Here is a 17,871-nt window from a genome sequence, read left to right on the forward strand (position 1 = left end):
CGCAGGGCGCCTGCGGCCCAGCCCGCGAGCCCCGGGCGGGCCAAATTTTATTCCCCAACTTTGAGCAAGGGGAGGGGGTGTATGTAAAAAAAAAAAAAAAAAAAGGAAAAAAAAAGTTGCTGAACTTTTCCCCCAACTCTGCCGTAGAGGCGGGAGCGGAGGGCGGCGCCTGCACCGATTCGCCGGCGGCTACGGTCGGGAGGCTCGGATTGGCGCGCGGGGGCCGGGGCCGGAGCTAGCGGGCGTGGGGGAGGGGAGCGGCCCTCCCCGCCCGCGGGATCGGCTCGCGCCGGGAGCGGGTTAATTTCAAATCGGGGGCTTGGCTGCTCCTGGACAGTCACGCTCCCTCTGCCCGCCAGCCGGCCCGCCAGTCCCGGTCCCGGAGTCTCTCTCCGGCACCCACCTCGGCGCTGCGGAAAGACTGACTGACTGCCAGGTACGCGGGCTCCCGGGCCTGAGAGGGGCAGCAGTGCTGAGGAGTCCCGGCTCAGCCCCCGCCGGCTCCCGCCGTGAGGTGGATTGACAGGTCAGCGGGACGCAGAGGGGCGGCGCGGCGCCCGGGCGACGCGGCATCGGGAGAGGGCTCGGGCGGGTGGCAGTGGCGGCGGCCGCAGCGGCGGCCGTTTCCCGCCTCCCGCTCCGCCGGGGGCCGTGAGGGAGGAGCTGAGCTCCCGCGCAGAGGGGCGGGGGCGAGCGAGGGGGAGGGGCGGGGATGCCGTGGTTCCGGGCGCGGGTTTGCCCGCGCTCAGGCCCCGCGCAGCTAAAGGGAGGCGCCGGCCACGGTCCGACTTTCCGCGCCAAATTTTTAAATCGAAGGCGGAAGGTCCGGCCCCGCCCCTGGCGCCGTCGGCCAATCGCAGGCCCGCCTCCGGCCCTCTGGTTGGTCGGAAATTGTTGTCCTGGAAACCACGATGATGCTGTCCGGGAACTGTCGGGCGGGCGGCGGGCAGACAGGGCCTGGGGGAGGGCCTTTGGCCCAGAGGAGAGGGAAGTGCACCGAGCTAGTGGCTGCCAGGGGACTGTACCTGCTTGCCTTATTGGGCAAATGCCGCCTTCCAAGGTGGAGTCTAACGCCGTGGTGTGAACTGGCCACCCGAATAGGGACTAAATAGTGCTTTGTATCTTTAAGAAAGCTCTTTTTAAAATTAAAAAAAAGTCTTAATTATAAGACTCTCTTTAAATGCCCAGCTGCATGCTTGGAGCTTTGGGACTGAATTTGGAACTTTCCTGTCAAGCAACCTCCCATGACTTTACTGCTGAGCCTGTGCACGTGTGTGTAAGGGGAGAAATCCAGGCATCTAGATGCAGACTTGTACCCAGTTACTTGGGATCGCGTGCGCTCAGCCGGGACCTGGGCTTGTGCGCTCAGTCCGGAGCCCAGATCTGCGAACAGGTGGGTGCTTGCTAAAGTATTTGCTGGGGTCCAGAGAATGGCCCGCCTTTTCTACAGATGGGAGAGGGCTGTCACTAGAAATTCTGTGGGTTGCTTGAAGTCTTAGGACAGCCGATCCGTTTGCTGAAGGAATTTACTGGCATTTGTTGGCGTTCTACGCCCAGTGGGGCGATCGCTGGTCGAGAATAAAATGTAAATATAGTTTGTCATTTTTCGTTAGTCTTTGTTTCCGTAGCCTGTTGTCCGTGAAGGAATTTTCAACAGATCTTTTGGTTCTTGTTTTTCTCTAACTTTTTCTATTTCCTTTTTTCTTTAAGGATATTAAAACTTTTAGTCCAATTGATTGGACTACTTGAACCATCGGGATTTGGGGAGGAACTCCAGATTTTTCATTCTTAAACTCTAAATGTATGAGGAATTTACAGAATGGAGAACGAAAAGGTACTTTATAACTTCAATATTCATCACTGCAATTTTAAATTCAGTATCATCCGGATTTAACTCCATAATTTTTCCCTATCCAATAGATCTTATTAATGCCACATCCTTGGTTAGCCTCTGTAATAACCTGGAAAAAATGAACCTTATAGTTTCAAAAATATCTAGTTTAAAATATATACTAATTTAATTAATATAGTTTAAAAAATGAAAATTATCTTAATTCAGTCTCCAATCATGTCAAATGCTCTTTCTGAATTCCAGTTGTTCAAGAATCCTCAGAAATGTAATGAAACTGACAAATTTTATTATTCTTAAAAATATATTTTCTATATGTATGTCTTGGAGACAGCTACCAAATCATTAAAAACTGGAAAGATTGTAAAGGGGCAAACCTACCCCTCTTCAAGAATTCGTTAGTTTCATTACAACATTTCTGAGGATTCTTGAACAACTGAAATTCAGAAAGGGGGTTTGACATGATTGGAGACTGAATTTCTTTTTAAGATAATTTTTTACCAAATTGGCAGCTTATTTATGGGCTCTGCAAAATGCTCTGTTTAGGGGGCAAATATTTTGTAAGATTACAAAAGAATTGTCTTTGGGGGGTGTCCAACTACTGATAGGTTAAAAAAAAGTGAACTTAAACATGCACGTTTCTTAGTAGTTTTAGATGTTAGTCAAATAAGAGAATTACTATTGCTTCTGATAATGTGAGGCAAAGAAAAAGCCTATTCTCAGATCAGCACATCTCAGACGCACATACTGCAAGGAGCTCCTGTTGGGTCCACCACACTGACTTCTATGTAAGAAGAGCACCATACTTGGAGTGAGAATATCCAGGTTCCCATCCTGTGTGACCTCTCTCAGCCTACATCTTCTCTTCTGCAAGCTAGGAATGCAGGATTCCATGAACATACAAACGGAAAAGAGCTTGATAAACCCAAGATGTCACAGCAAGTCCCATTAATCCATGTTCTTGGTTATTTGGTCTGCCTATTATTTTACTTATTGCTCTTCCAAGCATTTTCTTTAAAATAGATAAAGATGAGAGTAGTATGTGAAGTCCCTGGTGTCCAAAACTGGAAGGAACATAGTCTCCATTAGCCTTATTTATGAACTGCTGTTAATTTTCCCTTTTGTCTCAGTGGCTATCTTGCCTCTGCCAGGATCTAGCTTTGTGGTCTTAGGTAGCTGTTAGGTTGGTGCAAACGTAATTGCTGTTTTTGCCACTACTTTCAATAGCAAAAGCCACAATTACTTTTGCACCAACCTAATAATTTTACTTTTCTGGGCTCCATTTTCTCTATCTGGAAAGTGAGGGAGTGTGTGTTCAAAGAGCAGACTTTTCTGGTCAGAAATCCTGCTGTTGGACACTCTGGATTTCCCTGATAAATCTGACCATATGCTATCCCTCACCCTTGTCTCCTTGTCTCTCTGACTCTTCAGTGGTATTTTATTTAGCACCCATTTCATGCAGCCATTATGCTAGGTGGATAAGAATTTCTGCCCTGTAGGCCTTTACTTATTACAGTACCATGAGTAAACAAAAGTCATTTCTAGGAGTTTGAGATCATTTAACATTGTCAGTCCAATTAGGGGAAGCTGAGTGAAGGGCATTTGGGAACTCTATACTGTCTTTGCTACTCTTTAAATCTAAAACTATTTCAAAATACAATTATAAGTCCTAACTAAAGTTGTTTTTTCAGTGGTTGAAACAAAAGGTGAAAACATTTAGGCCTTATTGCAAAATTAAAAATGGGAAGTGTAATTATTAGAATGGACAATACACATCACATGACCATTAGAATACAGTTATTAATTTCCTCAACTCTACAATCTCATTAGACATTTTTTCCTTGGCATGATTCTATTCATTATGCAATTTCTGGAATCCAAGCTGTCTGATAAATCCTGTTTTACCATGGATTTAATTATTTACATTTTTTAAACCAGGAAAATCTCTTTTGTGAGCCACATAAAAGGGGACTAATGAAAACACCTCTGAAAGAATCCACCACAGCAAATATCGTGTTGACAGAGATCCAGCCTGACTTTGGCCCTTTAACCACACCCACCAAGCCCAAAGAAGGCTCCCAGGGAGAGCCGTGGACACCGACAGCCAACCTGAAAATGCTCATCAGTGCTGTGAGTCCTGAGATCCGCAACAGAGATCAGAAAAGGGGGTTGTTTGACAACAGAAGTGGATTACCTGAGGCCAAAGACTATATACACGTAGGTTTTCACGACTGGTTGGAGACTGGGAAATTTGTTGGGGGGGCTTGTAGCTATTGGAGAAGTGCCAGCAATTTAAAGCATCACCCCCTGAAGTCTGTTATTAACTTCCTTCAGAGCACCAGAAAGGTTTGAACCCCAAGAAATATAGCACTGGGAATTCTGAATCTTTGCATTATTTTCGTTTCAGGCTTTCCTTTCAGGTTTGCCAATTGTTTTGTACTCCCCCACCCCGCCACCAACCTTTTCTCCCACCCAGACTTTGCAGCTGTTGAAGCTAAGCGTGTGTAAGTTGGTGTTAGTCATCGAGCACAGATGCCCCTAATAAATCTGTCAAACTTTATTTTAGAATAAGACAGTGTTTACCTTTTCCTTTGTAGGAACACTTATCTGGAGATGAATTTGAGAAATGCCAGCCAAGTCGAAAAGAGAAAAGTTTAGGATTATTGTGTCATAAGTTCTTAGCACGATATCCTAATTATCCCAACCCTGCTGTGAATAATGACATCTGCCTTGACGAAGTGGCAGAGGAACTTAGTAAGTATGCAAAGAACTCACTGAAAGAATTAATAATTAAAGTGGCTTTATGGACTTAACTCCTTCAGACCCCGGCTCATCTAGCCAGTGTTTGTAAAGGACACAAATAAGGCGACATGGAAATTTTCTATCCCTAAAGCCCTCTTCTAATTTAAGAATGAAGGCAAGTAGTTGCAAATTTCAGCAAATCTTGGAGGCAAAAAAATCACAATGAAGGTTGCTTCTGACTGCAGTTTTCTCTGAAGCTTTAAAGAAAGGCAATATTGTCTTATGACTTGTTTTACAAAGTTACAGCTGTGAACTTTTGCCTCATTGCTCTGCCTTCCTGTTCTTGAAGAATCAGGCTGATGAATGGTTATCTTCCTAGTTGACGCTGAGGATCAGCTTCTGTGAGTGGGAACAGGACCTGTGCACTCCTGGACCTCCAGCACTATTCTGAGGACTAGTTTTCTGAATGTTTTGTGTTGGGCACAAGTTATTCCTCCTGCCCCTTTTTATCTTCTGTTCAAAGACCTGAATCTATTTGGAGCTAAAAAGGGGCCTGTGACAAATTTGGGGTACCTTTGGAGTCATGTGGGTATCTTAATCTAAACCTGTGAAGATATGTGCTGTGCAAGATAACACGTTTTAATACAAAGCAATCACCCCGTGAAGAAAAGTTGCCCTTCTAATACGTGTTTGTAAATATCAACTGTATTTCACATTTTAAGAATATGCCATTTAGATTCATCTACTCTTCATATATGCTTAATGGTAGCTGGGTAGGAAGTTCAGCAAATATCTATTAATCTCCTACTACTATGTGTCAGGCAATGTTGTAGGAGCCTGGGATACATCCATAAACAAAAAGGGCAAAATCTCTTCTCTCTTAGAACCTATATTCTAGTGGGGCAATAGATACTGAGTAAAGGATATAGGAAGTAAGGAAGGATAATACATGCTAGAAGGTAACACGCATAGTGGAAAAAATAAATTGTAGATCAGGGTCAAGGGATCAGGAGTGCTGGGGAGGTGCTTTGCCATAAGTGGTCAGATCAGGCTTCCTTGAGAAGGTGACATCTGAGCAAGGACTTGAAAGAAGCAAGGTAGGGAGCTGGAAGGACATCAGGGAGAAGGGTTCCAGGCAGAAGGAACAGCTAGTACAAAGCAAGTGCATATCTGGCAGATTCCAGGAACAGCAAGAGGTCAGTAGGATCCACCCTTATTAAAATAGTGTTTTATTGATCACTTTTCCAGAAAGGCTGATCTCATCAAATATTTAAATTGAAATTAAGTTTCTTGAACGAAGAGAATTGTACCATTACAGAATATTGAAAACCCAATTTAAATAGATAGATGAGAGTCACAGAATTACTAATATCACATTGTTAATGGTAGCTAGAAAGTAAGCAAAATTAGACCCAAAATGGGATATTTTATTTTTATGTGAGTTTTTAAAAACTACATCATGGTTTTTGTACTTTTCTGAAATCTCAGCATTTTGTTTCTATCGTATGATCATTATAGATGGGTGTGTGTGTACCTGTAGGTATTGGAAGGGGTCGGAAAGTGTGAGATGTAGAGTTTTAAAGACTTGGTTTGCTACTTGCTAGCTCTTTGCGGGTGAGGGTGAGCTACTTAGCTGGTCTGAGCCTCTGTTTTCTCATTCTTTTTTTTTTTTTTTTTTTCCTTGAGATGGAGTCTCGCTCTTTCGCCCAGGCTGGAGCGCAGTGGCGGGATCTCCACTCACTGCAAGCGCCGCCTCCTGGGTTCATGCCATTCTCCTGCCTCAGACTCCCGAGTAGCTGGGACTACAGGCGCCCGCCACCACGCCCGGCTAATTTTTTTGTATTTTTAGTAGAGACGGGGTTTTACCGTGTTAGCCAGGATAGTCTCCATCTCCTGACCTCGTGATCCGCCCGCCTTGGCCTCCCAAAGTGCTGGGATTATAGGCGTGAGCCACCGCGCCCAGCCTTTCTCATCCTTTTTAAAGTGAAGATCATAATACCTACTTCACAAGTTTAGGGTGAAAACTTCCTAAAGCTGTGTAGCACATCTTAGGCCCTCATTAATTATTGCCTTTCTAATTCATATGATTTGTACCCTTGGAAAGCAAAGACATGTCTTTCTCACCTTCACAGTATTTGTTGAGTATGTACACTTACAGTACAGTTAGGAAAGTGATATTATCCGGGACCTACTGACGAATAAACCATGGAAGAAAACGCTATTCAATTCTAAACAAGTTACAAAAATCTGTAACACACAATTGCACGTTCTTTGTAGATGTTGAACGTCGTCGCATTTACGATATCGTGAACGTCCTAGAGAGTTTACATATGGTGAGCCGCCTCGCCAAAAACAGGTACACTTGGCACGGGCGACACAACCTCAACCAAACCCTTGGCACCTTGAAGAGCGTCGGGGAGGAGAATAAGTATGCCGAGCAGATTATGATGATCAAAAAGAAAGAATATGAGCAAGAGTTTGACTTTATTAAGAGTTACAGTATAGAGGATCATATCATCAAATCAAACACTGGCCCAAATGGACACCCAGATGTGTGTTTCGTGGAACTCCCTGGAGTGGAATTTCGGGCAGGTGAGAGATGGTAGTGAAAACCCCAGGCTGCGTGGCATTTGTCCTCTCTCTAAGGAAAAGGTCCTGTGGAGAACACGGCTCTAAAGCTACTGCTGCCTTTAATGTTCAAATGCCGCAGTTGTCAGCTGTATGATCAGGTGGTGGTATTTTTAGCCTTGTTACTTTAGAAGTCACTTGTCCCTTTATGAATTTTAATTCTCTAATCCTCATCCTTCTCTAAAGCGTCCGTAAACAGCCGCAAAGACAAGTCTTTAAGGGTAATGAGCCAGAAATTTGTGATGCTGTTTTTGGTGTCAACGCCTCAGATAGTAAGCCTAGAAGTTGCTGCCAAGATTTTAATTGGGGAGGACCATGTGGAAGATTTGGATAAAAGCAAGTTTAAAAGTAAGTGTCATGACTGCCATGGATTTTTGAACCTATTCTTAAACAATAAAATCTCAGTCGTAAACTCATTTCCAAATTAGGAAACATAGGTGCATAAACAGATCTTCTCTAATTATGTTTTTATATCTTCACTTCTTCCCAGAAGCCATGATAATATTGATTTAGCTAACTCGTTATGATACATAGGTATCACTACTCTTTTTTTTGTTTTGTTTTTTTGTTTTTGGGTTTTTTTGAGACGGGGTCTCGCTCTTTTGCCAGGCTGGAGTGCAGTGGCGCGGCCTTGGCTCACTGCAACCTCCACCTCCTGGGTTCCAGCGATTCTCCTGCCACAGCATCCAGAGTAGCTGGGACCACAGGCACGCGCCACCATGCCCAGCTACTTTTTATGTTTTTAGTAGAGACAGAGTTTCACCATGTTGGTGAAATCTCTTGACCTGGTCATCCACCCACCTCGGCCTCCCAAAGTGCTGGAATTACAGGCATGAGCCACCATGCCCCGCCAAGTATCACTACTCTTATTTGACACATTGCTTCATTTGATATTGTAACACTGTTCTCATTAAAAGTAAACACTGGAAGAATCTATTCTGTGTAAGCTCTAAATGAGAGTAAATTGTAAAGTGGATCTGGACCCCAGGTCTCCTTCCACTGATGCTGATATAGAGGGTTTATAAATGACTCATAAACTTGTCCCCAGAAGTGACCTGCAGCATAGGTAGCCTGCCATTTTGAAGGAATGGTTTTAGCTAGATTATCTGCTCAAAATTCGGAAGGGACTGTAGACTGGATTCCTAACAAAAGAGCTACGCCCTCACCATTACACCAGACTTTGCAGGAAGGGTGTGGAAAGAAGTGCTCAGAGGATGGGGAGGGGCACTTGGCTTGGGAGATCTGCAATTTCAGAAAACACATCCTGATACTACTGAGGGGTTACTTGCCTTTTGTGAGTCACCAGATAGTTTTCATCTTTGTTTCACTGGTTAGTCATAACCTTGAAAACTATTCCAGGAACTGCAGAGGTGTAAGTTACTGAATCCCCAGGGAAGTCAGAACCTTCTGGTATGGCTAGGAAGGAGACTTGATTTGTAATTTGTACTATCAGGATGGCAGTAAAAACAGACTTTTTGTAACAAAACTCTTTAAGATACGTGAGATTTGTCAAATTCACAGATCTATGTTTTGCATATTACATAAAGACAATATTTTAAAAATTACACATGTTGATGGGGTACAGAATTTTCCATGCTGCTATAGTAAATACATTTTGTTATAAACCATTGCAAGCAGAAAAGCAAGACATTTGTCACTGATACTTTTATTTCTCTGTTCATAAAGTTCTTCTGAATCCTCATTAGGAGATACCCAGGAATGGTGACTTTTTATTTTTGAAATAGTCTGTAACATAGTTTCAGATAGGGTGATCTCATCAAGTCATTTTTTCTTTGTCAACATATGCTATTGTCATTTCAGCATAGAGTACTAGCAGTAACTGAGTCTTTTAAATATTTAAAACTTTTTTATGGTAATTAAAGCTGTATCACCAGAACTTAAAAGGAGGCAGATGTTTCTCTGTCTGACATTGATGGTTAAGACAGCTCCTAGAATATATATGAAGTCTTTCTGAAGAAAAATTCTTTGATCTTTTCATTATTCCATTAAGTGGTATATATACTTTTTTTCCCAGCAAAAATTAGGAGGTTGTATGATATAGCTAATGTTCTGAGTAGCCTGGAGCTTATCAAGAAAGTTCATGTTACAGAGGAAAGAGGCCGAAAACCAGCTTTTAAATGGACCGGCCCAGAAATCAGTCCAAATACCAGTGGTATGTATTTTTTTCTTTCACCTTTTGCTTTATTATTTGTGTGTGTGTGTGTATGTGTGTGTGTTTTTTTTAATTTTTAATTTCCAGTGTGTGATGTTCCCCTCCCTGTGTCCATGTGTTCTCATTGTTCAACTCCCACTTATGAGTGAGAACATGCGGTGTTTGATTTTCTGTTCCTATGTTAGTTTGCTGAGGATGATGCTTCCAGCTCCATCCATGTCCCGCAGAGGACATGATCTCATTCCTTTTTATGGCTGCATAGTATTCCATGGTGTATATGTACCACATTTTCTTTATCCTGCTTCATTATTTTGAATTAATGCACATTGGGAGATATTTTCCCTTCCCTTTCCTACTCACAGCCCCACATGGAAAAGATATATATGATTGAAAAGATGATTCAAGATGAATGGCAATATAGAAAGTTTGGCTACTGGCTCCATCAGCAAACCAAGATCCATAACAACCTCCCTCCCTGTGTTCAAGAAGTAGAGTCTGTATGTGAAAGGATTCGGAAAGTTGAAAGCACCACAAAGCATAAAACACTATTGCTGCTATGTGGCACAGTGACCACAACAGAACCTGTGCCCATTGAGAATATGAAATGAGTTCACTCTGGTATCAAAGTAGATATTTCTAGTCTTCATCTTAACTCTGCGATGCTGACATTTTGCATTCTACCAAAGATCCCCGCCCAGAATCATTGAAAATGACAAGAACGTGGGCCATGGAGACAGAGGGAAACTTAGGTTCCATTCCCAGCTCTGCCACTCTGGCTTTGCAGCCTGAGGCAAGTTACTTCTTCGAGGCTTAGTTTTCTCATTGGTGAAATGGGAAGAACAATGGCACCTCAGTGGAGTTACTGTGATTTTGGTATAATCTCAGAGAGAGGTCCTTTGGTGCAGGAATTTGGAGTGAAAGTTCTGGGGCCATACTGACCAGGTTCATATCCCAGGCCCACATGCTCCCAGTTGAGAGACTTTGAGCCAGTAGGTTAATGTCTCTGTGGGTCAGAGCTCTCATCACTGACACGGGGCTGCATTTCTTGAGGGACAGTTACCTCATGGAGCTGTGAGGATCACCCTTATTTCATCAGATCTAAGACTCCACTGATTGTAAGATGCACAATTCTTTCTATATCACTAAGAAAGAAAAATTGCTAATAACTATAGGAAATACTGTGTCTCAGAATTCATTTAATAAGACAAACAAGATTTTCTCTGTAAAGCCCTTAGAACAGTGATAGGCACATGGTCGGTGCTCTGTAACTTGCCACTTTTATTCCTAAAATTGTTTTATTTCATATCCCAAAGGGAAACTGAGCCATCCAGGTTTTAATACACAGATGTTTTCTGTTTCAGGCTCCAGCCCAGTCATTCCTTTTACTCCCTCTGATTTGGAGGTGAGACGGTCTTCAAAAGAGAACTGTGCCAAAAATCTCTTTTCCACACGTGGAAAACCAAACTTTACTCGACACCCATCTCTTATCAAATTGGTAAAGAGTATAGAAAGTGATCGGAGAAAGATAAATTCTGCTCCCAGTAGCCCTATCAAGACCAACAAAGGTAAGTTTTCAGGAATGTCAGGGATCTGCTAGGAAGAATTCCCTTTTATCTCAATTTGTTTAGCTTACTTGATCCTTGCGATAGTTGTCAGAGAATTATTTCAATATCTATATACCCAAACCCTCTTGAAGCCTAACTAATGTATAAATTTAAAAAGTCATTTATGGGGCTTATTGTTTAATTGCTATGCAACTTTGAGGAGAGATACAAATTTCTGTTCCTCTGACTTCAGTGAGGTTTCATCTGTGTGAACATTTATTCTTTAGCTTTGACTGATGCTCTCTTCCTTTCTATTTTACCAGCTGAGAGTTCTCAGAATTCTACACCCTTCCCAAGTAAAATGGCTCAGCTCGCAGCTATTTGTAAAATGCAGTTAGAAGAGCAATCGAGGTAGGTTGGCAATGCTCTTTAATAACAGGATGAATTACTTTTACGTTGCATTATTAGGATTACTTATTTTATGTGAAAAGAAGCACTAGCCTTGAAAACTGGAGAGCTAATCTTTTCTGTATCTCATATTCACTCATTACAGAAATTATCTGCATGTTCCATAAAAGCGTGTCTTCAGTGTGAGGCTTAAAGCTGTAGAACAGTTCAGAGAAAATGTATATCCATCATATCGTGTATTAAATCTTGTCTTTTAGTGAATCCAGACAGAAAGTGAAAGTACAGCTGGCAAGATCTGGACCCTGCAAACCAGTAGCCCCTCTGGACCCCCCAGCGAATGCTGAGATGGAGCTAACAGCACCATCCCTCATCCAGCCCCTGGGAGTGGTTCCCCTGATCCCCAGCCCATTGTCATCAGCAGTGCCCCTGATCCTACCTCAGGCCCCTTCAGGCCCATCCTATGCCATCTACCTGCAGCCTGCTCAAGCCCACCAAAGTGTGATGCCACCCCAAGGCCTGAGCCCCACAGTCTGCACCACCCACTCTTCTAAAGCTGCTGGAACAAAAGACTCCACAGATGCCACCACTGAGAAGGCAGCCAATGATACCTCAAAGGCCAGTGCCTCTACCAGGCCTGGAAGCTTACTGCCAGCACCAGAGAGGCAAGGGGCAAAGAGTCGAACCAGGGAGCTGGCTGGAGAAAGAGGCTCAAAGAGGGCAAGCATGCTCGAGGACAGTGGTTCCAAAAAGAAATTTAGAGAGGAACTAAAAGGACTTGAAAATGTCTCCACAGTAAGTACAGCCTTGAACTGCACAAAGCTTTAGGAATTCCCTAGTCTATTACAGGAAGATTGGTGACTTGTGAAATTTACTGAAGAGCATTCTCTCAGAAGACAAGGAACTGTTCCTTAGCATCCCATAATCCAAATGAGGCCCTCAACAACTAATCCCCTGGCTGGGATGATAGCAGGGACATTTTTAACCTTTGGAGGAAGGGATTATTTGCTCTCTTTTTAAAGTACCACGGGTGGTTGTCCTTAAGTCCATTTCTCCATCACACACTGGAATGGAAACACCTGTCATGAAAGTCATAAATAATTTACAAGCAGACGTAAGCCCAAATGAACAAATGGATGCACAGGGTTCCTGTAACTCCTGCTTTCTGAGTCACTACCTAATGTTTGTTTGATGTCATGTAACTGGCATCTGTTGCCTAGAAGATAAATTGCTCCCCGTTTTTACTTTCTACGTAAAATTTAAATCATAATTTCTATTTTATGTAAATAGAAAAATCAAACTGATCTTGGCAAATTGTAGATATAGTTCATGTATTAGTTTCTGGAGATTTCGACGTGCAAGATAAATTTTTTTTTCCTAAGTGGAGATTAGTTCAGGAGGGAATTAATATTTATTGGATACCTACCCACATATAGCAGACACAACAGATATTAGGCACTTTTACATACAGTATCTCATTTTTGTCCCTTAGGACAATTATATATGAAAGACATTACTGTATCATCCAATAAATACCACTAAATGTACAAGTAAAAGTTAATCTGTCATTTTGCCCCTGCTCTTAATACAAGGTATTTTACTTCTCCATGTCTTATTTTTCTGCATCTGTAAAGAATTTATTCCATCAGTTTTTTCCTCATCACCTACTGGGTATAAAGCACTATGCTCTGGATCAAATCTAACCCAGTACCTGCCTTTGGTGGCAATTGCTTTTGGGTACTTGCCTGTGGGCATATTATAGTTTTTGTGGGGTTAAGTGAATTTATTCCATGATGATACACATAAAAGGGTTTGATCCTTTTAAGACGTCGTATAAGCTAAAAGGTATTATCTGTTACTGTTGTTATTGAAGAGGAAGCTTAGAGTTTGACAAATCTTCCCTGAGGATGGCCTCATGGTAACCATTCAAAACATCTACTATCTTACATAATATCATTTTGTATTTAATGTATATACTAAGGGGGAAATCACACGACTTTGCTTGATTCAATATTCTGGGAGATCCATAACCTCTTTTGGCCAACGGGTATGATTTAATAATGGTCTCCTGTTGCTTACATAGTTATTCAGGATTAGGGTTTTCAGTGGATAGATTTTCCATACACTCCTGCTTCTTTTTTATATGTCTGAAACTTTAACCATTTCTTTTTTCTTTTGAGACAGGGTCTTACTCTGTCACCCAGAATGGAGTGCAGTGGCATGATTTTAGCTCACTCCAGCCTCGACCTCCAAGGCCTAAGTGATCCTTCAAGTGGCTTAGACTACAGGTGTGCTGTCATGTCTGGCTAATTTTTTATTTTTGTGTGGAGACAGGGTTTCACCATGTTGCTCAGGCTGGTCTCAAACTCCTGAGCTCAAGCAGTCCGCCCACCTTGGCCTCCCAAAGTGCTGAGATCACAGGCATATGCCATCATGCCCAACCCACTTTTAACCATTTCTTTTTAGTATGACCTGAGCAAAACAAAGACAATGAGAGATTCATGTGTTAATTCATTCAACAAATTTTTACTGAGAATTTACACTTCTAGGGGTGGAAAGAAGATAAGTATGCAAAAAAACACAAACATATCAGGTAGTGAATGATAGGAATGAAGATGGCATGATAGGAGGAAGGGGTGGGAGGGTTACCATGGGCTAGAAGAGTTCAAGTTCAAATATGTCAGATTCATTCTGCAATTTAATAGTTCTAATTTTTTTTAAAAAAGGGGAATTGGCATTATAGGTTAAAAGATTTTATAATGAATGTAGTTGGTTGGAAATTTTTAAATTATTATTCTATTACTATGGGTTTTACTGAAGACTTGAAAGAGTTAAACCAGCAATCAGAATAATTTGTACCATGAGAGAATATAACTAAAGCTAACAGAGAGGAGCTCTTCGTGAAGCACCTAAATTTGCCCCTTAAAAATCTCTTCCAGCCGTTTTCAAGGCACCTACTAGTAGAGATTTTGAGTGGTACCAAGTGCCTAAGAAACAAAATTAAAAACTGTGGTATACTTTTAGCTTTGTGGATTCTGAATTCCCTTGTTCCCAAGGAAAAAACCTATTAACAACTAGATTAAACTGTTGTTTTGACAATAGAGAGAAGAAGGGTCTGAAGGAAGATAAAAGGAGGGCCCTAGTTTATAAGAGCAGTTTTTAGCTTTTGCCAGTCCTACTTATGGTGAGGCTAAAGCAGACTTTTCATGCAGTTCAGCCACCCATGTAATCTTTTTCTGTTTGGTAAAGTACAGTGATCTAGTAGGCATGTTGGGAGGTACATGGAACCCTATCCTTGGGCCTTTTCTATTTGTGATACAACTTTATTGCCTAAAGCTTTTGCTCAATGGCATGTGCGTCTCTAATATGAATTCATCAATTCTCTTATTTGTAATTTTTTTAACTCTGGTGTACTTTGTGTATTTTAAGACTGCTTGTTATCATTAGAGCAAGCAGTACTAGAAAGAAATCTTCACTTATATAATTTCTGTTTTAAATCAGGGGCCAGCAAACTTTCTTTAAAGGGCCAGATAGTAGACATTTTTTGGGTTTTAGGGCCATATGGGCTCTGCTGCACCTATCCAACTCTGCCATTATAGCAGGAAAGCAGCTATAGGCAGTACATAAATGAATGAGTATGGTTGTGTTCCAATAAAACTTTATTTATAAAAACAGGCAGGGAGTGGGAACTGGCCCATGGCCCATAGTTTAGCCCCCTTTTCTCTAAATCAGTGTCATTTAAAGTTGCCTTAAAATACTAGTCCTCCTTAAATGCCTACTGAAAATATTGTTGCCATATAATTTGGGAAATGCTACCTGCTGTGTGCCCCACTTGGAGATTTTTAATGCATGCCACCATTAAAGTCTCTTGGAAATCCTCTAATAAAGACACGATTTGACTTTGTTTAATTCAGCATTTTCCAATTATATTTGACCATGAATCAAGCAATGCCTATTTGCAACCCGTGTACCTAGGGGCCCTCAGAATGCTCTTTGGGAAATACCATTCTATATAATTCAAGAACAATCAGTTACTACTACATCATACCAAGGAGTCCAGTAGCAGGAGTTAGGTTATCAATGTGAGAGTGGTGTGCTGGATGAATCCTTACCCCTAAGCAGGGTCACTGCCAGCATCCAGAGGTGTCCTAAGACCACAGGTGGCATTTAAGAAACATGTTCTGTATTGTTCGGGGCAAGCATTGGAAAGGGTGGGAGGGGATTCTCCTCTAGGAGCCAGGTGACCAGCCTGCCTGCAGCCCACACCACTGGAGGCTTTGGTCCAATGAGGCAACCACCAAGGGATGTTAGTCCTGAAAGAGGCACGTGGCTGTTTTTCTTCCTGTATTTGTGTGTAAAATAAACCCTTCCTCCTTGTTTTCTAGACCTTGTTCCCATCAGGATACCTAATCCCTCTCACCCAGTGCTCATCCCTGGGGGCAGAGTCCATTTTGTCTAGTAAAGAAAACTCAGGTGCTCTTTCCCCAAACCACAGGATTTACAGCTCCCCAATTGCAGGTGAGTGCACATAAAACACTAACCAGATGTGGGCCGGTCTCAAGTTCACTTAAGCCTTGTCAACTTCTTGGATAAATGTCTGTGCTTTTAAGATATCTTCCCCCTTTTCTTTCCAGGTGTTATTCCAGTGACATCATCTGAACTCACTGCTGTTAATTTTCCCTCTTTTCATGTAACACCTTTGAAGCTAATGGTCTCACCAACTTCCGTGGCAGCCGTACCTGTCGGGAACAGCCCGGCTCTCGCTTCAAGCCACCCCGTTCCCATCCAGAACCCAAGCTCAGCCATTGTAAACTTCACCCTGCAGCACTTGGGACTCATCTCACCCAGTGTGCAGATGTCTGCCAGCCCTGGGCCTGGAATCGTTCCTGTGTCTCCAAGAATAGAGGCTGTTAATGTCGTACCAGAAAATGCAGGCACTCAGCAAGGAAGGGCCACCAACTATGACTCACCAGTCCCAGGCCAGAGCCAGCCAAATGGACAATCAGTTGCTGTGACAGGGGCACAACAGGTGAGAGGCTTTCTACTTAATTTAATTTTTCCTGGAATTATTAAGTCCCAAGTATCTGTGTCATAAGAGACTCACTTTTGCTTTCCCTCTTTGGAGAGGGAAAGGATGAGAGAGTCAGGAGACTGAAGGCCTATGTTACTTCCAGAACCTAGGAAGAGTGTCCAAGGCATCCATATTATTGGGTTATCATGAGATTTTTGTCTCTCCCCTAACAAAAATAATTGAGAATGTAAAACTCATTAAAGCTTCCTTCGCCAATTTCCAGATACGCCAGTTTCCCAATGTGCAATATATCCATCCAGCCCAATCTTCCAAGTCTGGTAAGATTAGGTATCTGTGTGGTTGACGTCTTTTGTCCATTCTTCTCTTTCCAATCAGCCTGTTCCTGTGACACCCAAAGGGTCACAATTAGTGGCCGAAAGTTTCTTCCGTACCCCAGGTGGACCCACCAAGCCAACCAGCTCATTCTGCATGGATTTTGATGGTGCTAATAAAACCTCCTTAGGAACTCTCTTTGTCCCACAGCGAAAACTGGAAGTCTCAACAGAGGATGTCCATTAATCAACAGATGTTGGCATAGTTTAATTTTCTAAAGAGTTGTTTAATAGAGAAATGTACACAGACTGATTTGGAGAACACATTCTCTGAAAATACTGTAAATACGTTGGGGATTTGCTCAATGTGAAATCAGATATTTGTTTTCGTACATATATATATACACACACACATATATTTGTATAAAGCTAAGTTTAGCTTTCAATCCTACAAAATAAAAGTAAAATGTTGAACTCTAAGATATATTAACTTCTGGGGGGAAAAAATCCATTATTTTAGCTGTGCCTATACCATTATGCAAAGTAACTGTATTAAAGTTTACTTCCCTCTGAGTAAATATGTTTGACATGCCTAACACAGCATTCCCTTAAACATTTTGCACAAAGAAAACGCTGTGTGATGTATAATGTTGTATTTTTAAATAGGAGTATAGCTATATTTTTTGTAATTTCTTTAATCTGTTGTTGCAGTGTATCTTTTTGTAAAGTTTGCAACAATCCTCAATCAAGTCTATGGAAAAATTATTTATAAAATGTATTTTTAATCATAAGTTGTTCAAATTAAAACTTTTCTAAAATGTAGTTAGCATTTTCATTTGGCCAGTTAGGGCACTGTTGGGAGAAAATTAAAATTTACCTAATCACAGAGGCAAATTCTCAGTAAAGAGTACCCATCCTGGGTGCCATTAGATATGCAAAGTTTATAGAATGTTTCTACATTCTGTCCCCCATTTTGACCCTTGAGATTGCTCCACTTTTGCAGAAGTAAAATTGGCTTTGGAGAGGCTGTTGCTTGGCCAAGGACACCCAGCTAAGTCCCATGTGCTTCCTACCCCACTCCGGGAGATTAGAAATGAAAAGAAGGTGTCTAGGGGCCCTGACGTGACCAGCATCTGTCCCACGCTTCCTGCTCTATGCAGAGGTGGGTCTGTACCTGCTCTCTTTTT

General features: G+C 42.1%; 1 protein-coding gene across 3 annotated transcripts; it reads left to right on the forward strand.

The window, feature by feature from the left end:
• The first annotated feature begins 273 nt into the window (after positions 1-273).
• Positions 274-17,503, forward strand: E2F8 (E2F transcription factor 8). Of its 3 annotated transcripts, none has more exons than XM_025358019.1 (13): positions 274-436; positions 1,711-1,834; positions 3,788-4,066; positions 4,447-4,603; positions 6,869-7,183; positions 7,406-7,567; positions 9,255-9,392; positions 10,754-10,957; positions 11,260-11,347; positions 11,602-12,136; positions 15,727-15,859; positions 15,976-16,370; positions 16,749-17,503. In XM_025358019.1, the coding sequence occupies exons 2-13, from the start codon at positions 1,820-1,822 to the stop codon at positions 16,929-16,931; spliced, it is 2,604 nt and encodes an 867-aa protein (XP_025213804.1). In that variant the 5' UTR covers positions 274-436; positions 1,711-1,819; the 3' UTR covers positions 16,932-17,503. The 3 variants fall into 3 exon arrangements, with proteins under 3 accessions (XP_025213804.1, XP_025213805.1, XP_025213803.1); XM_025358020.1 differs by having other exon boundaries at positions 309-526; XM_025358018.1 differs by lacking the exon at positions 274-436 and adding an exon at positions 952-1,393.
• Positions 17,504-17,871: the final 368 nt, after the last annotated feature.

This window comes from Theropithecus gelada, chromosome 14 (genome assembly GCF_003255815.1).
Source record: "Theropithecus gelada isolate Dixy chromosome 14, Tgel_1.0, whole genome shotgun sequence".
Lineage (NCBI taxonomy): Eukaryota > Metazoa > Chordata > Mammalia > Primates > Cercopithecidae > Theropithecus > Theropithecus gelada.

Excerpts from the sequence above, each read along its gene's own strand:
- E2F8 (XM_025358019.1), top strand. Across the intron at positions 4,604-6,868 it reads CGAAGTGGCAGAGGAACTTA|ATGTTGAACGTCGTCGCATT; the intron begins GTAAGTATGCAA and ends CGTTCTTTGTAG. Across the intron at positions 16,371-16,748 it reads CTGTGACAGGGGCACAACAG|CCTGTTCCTGTGACACCCAA; the intron begins GTGAGAGGCTTT and ends CTTTCCAATCAG.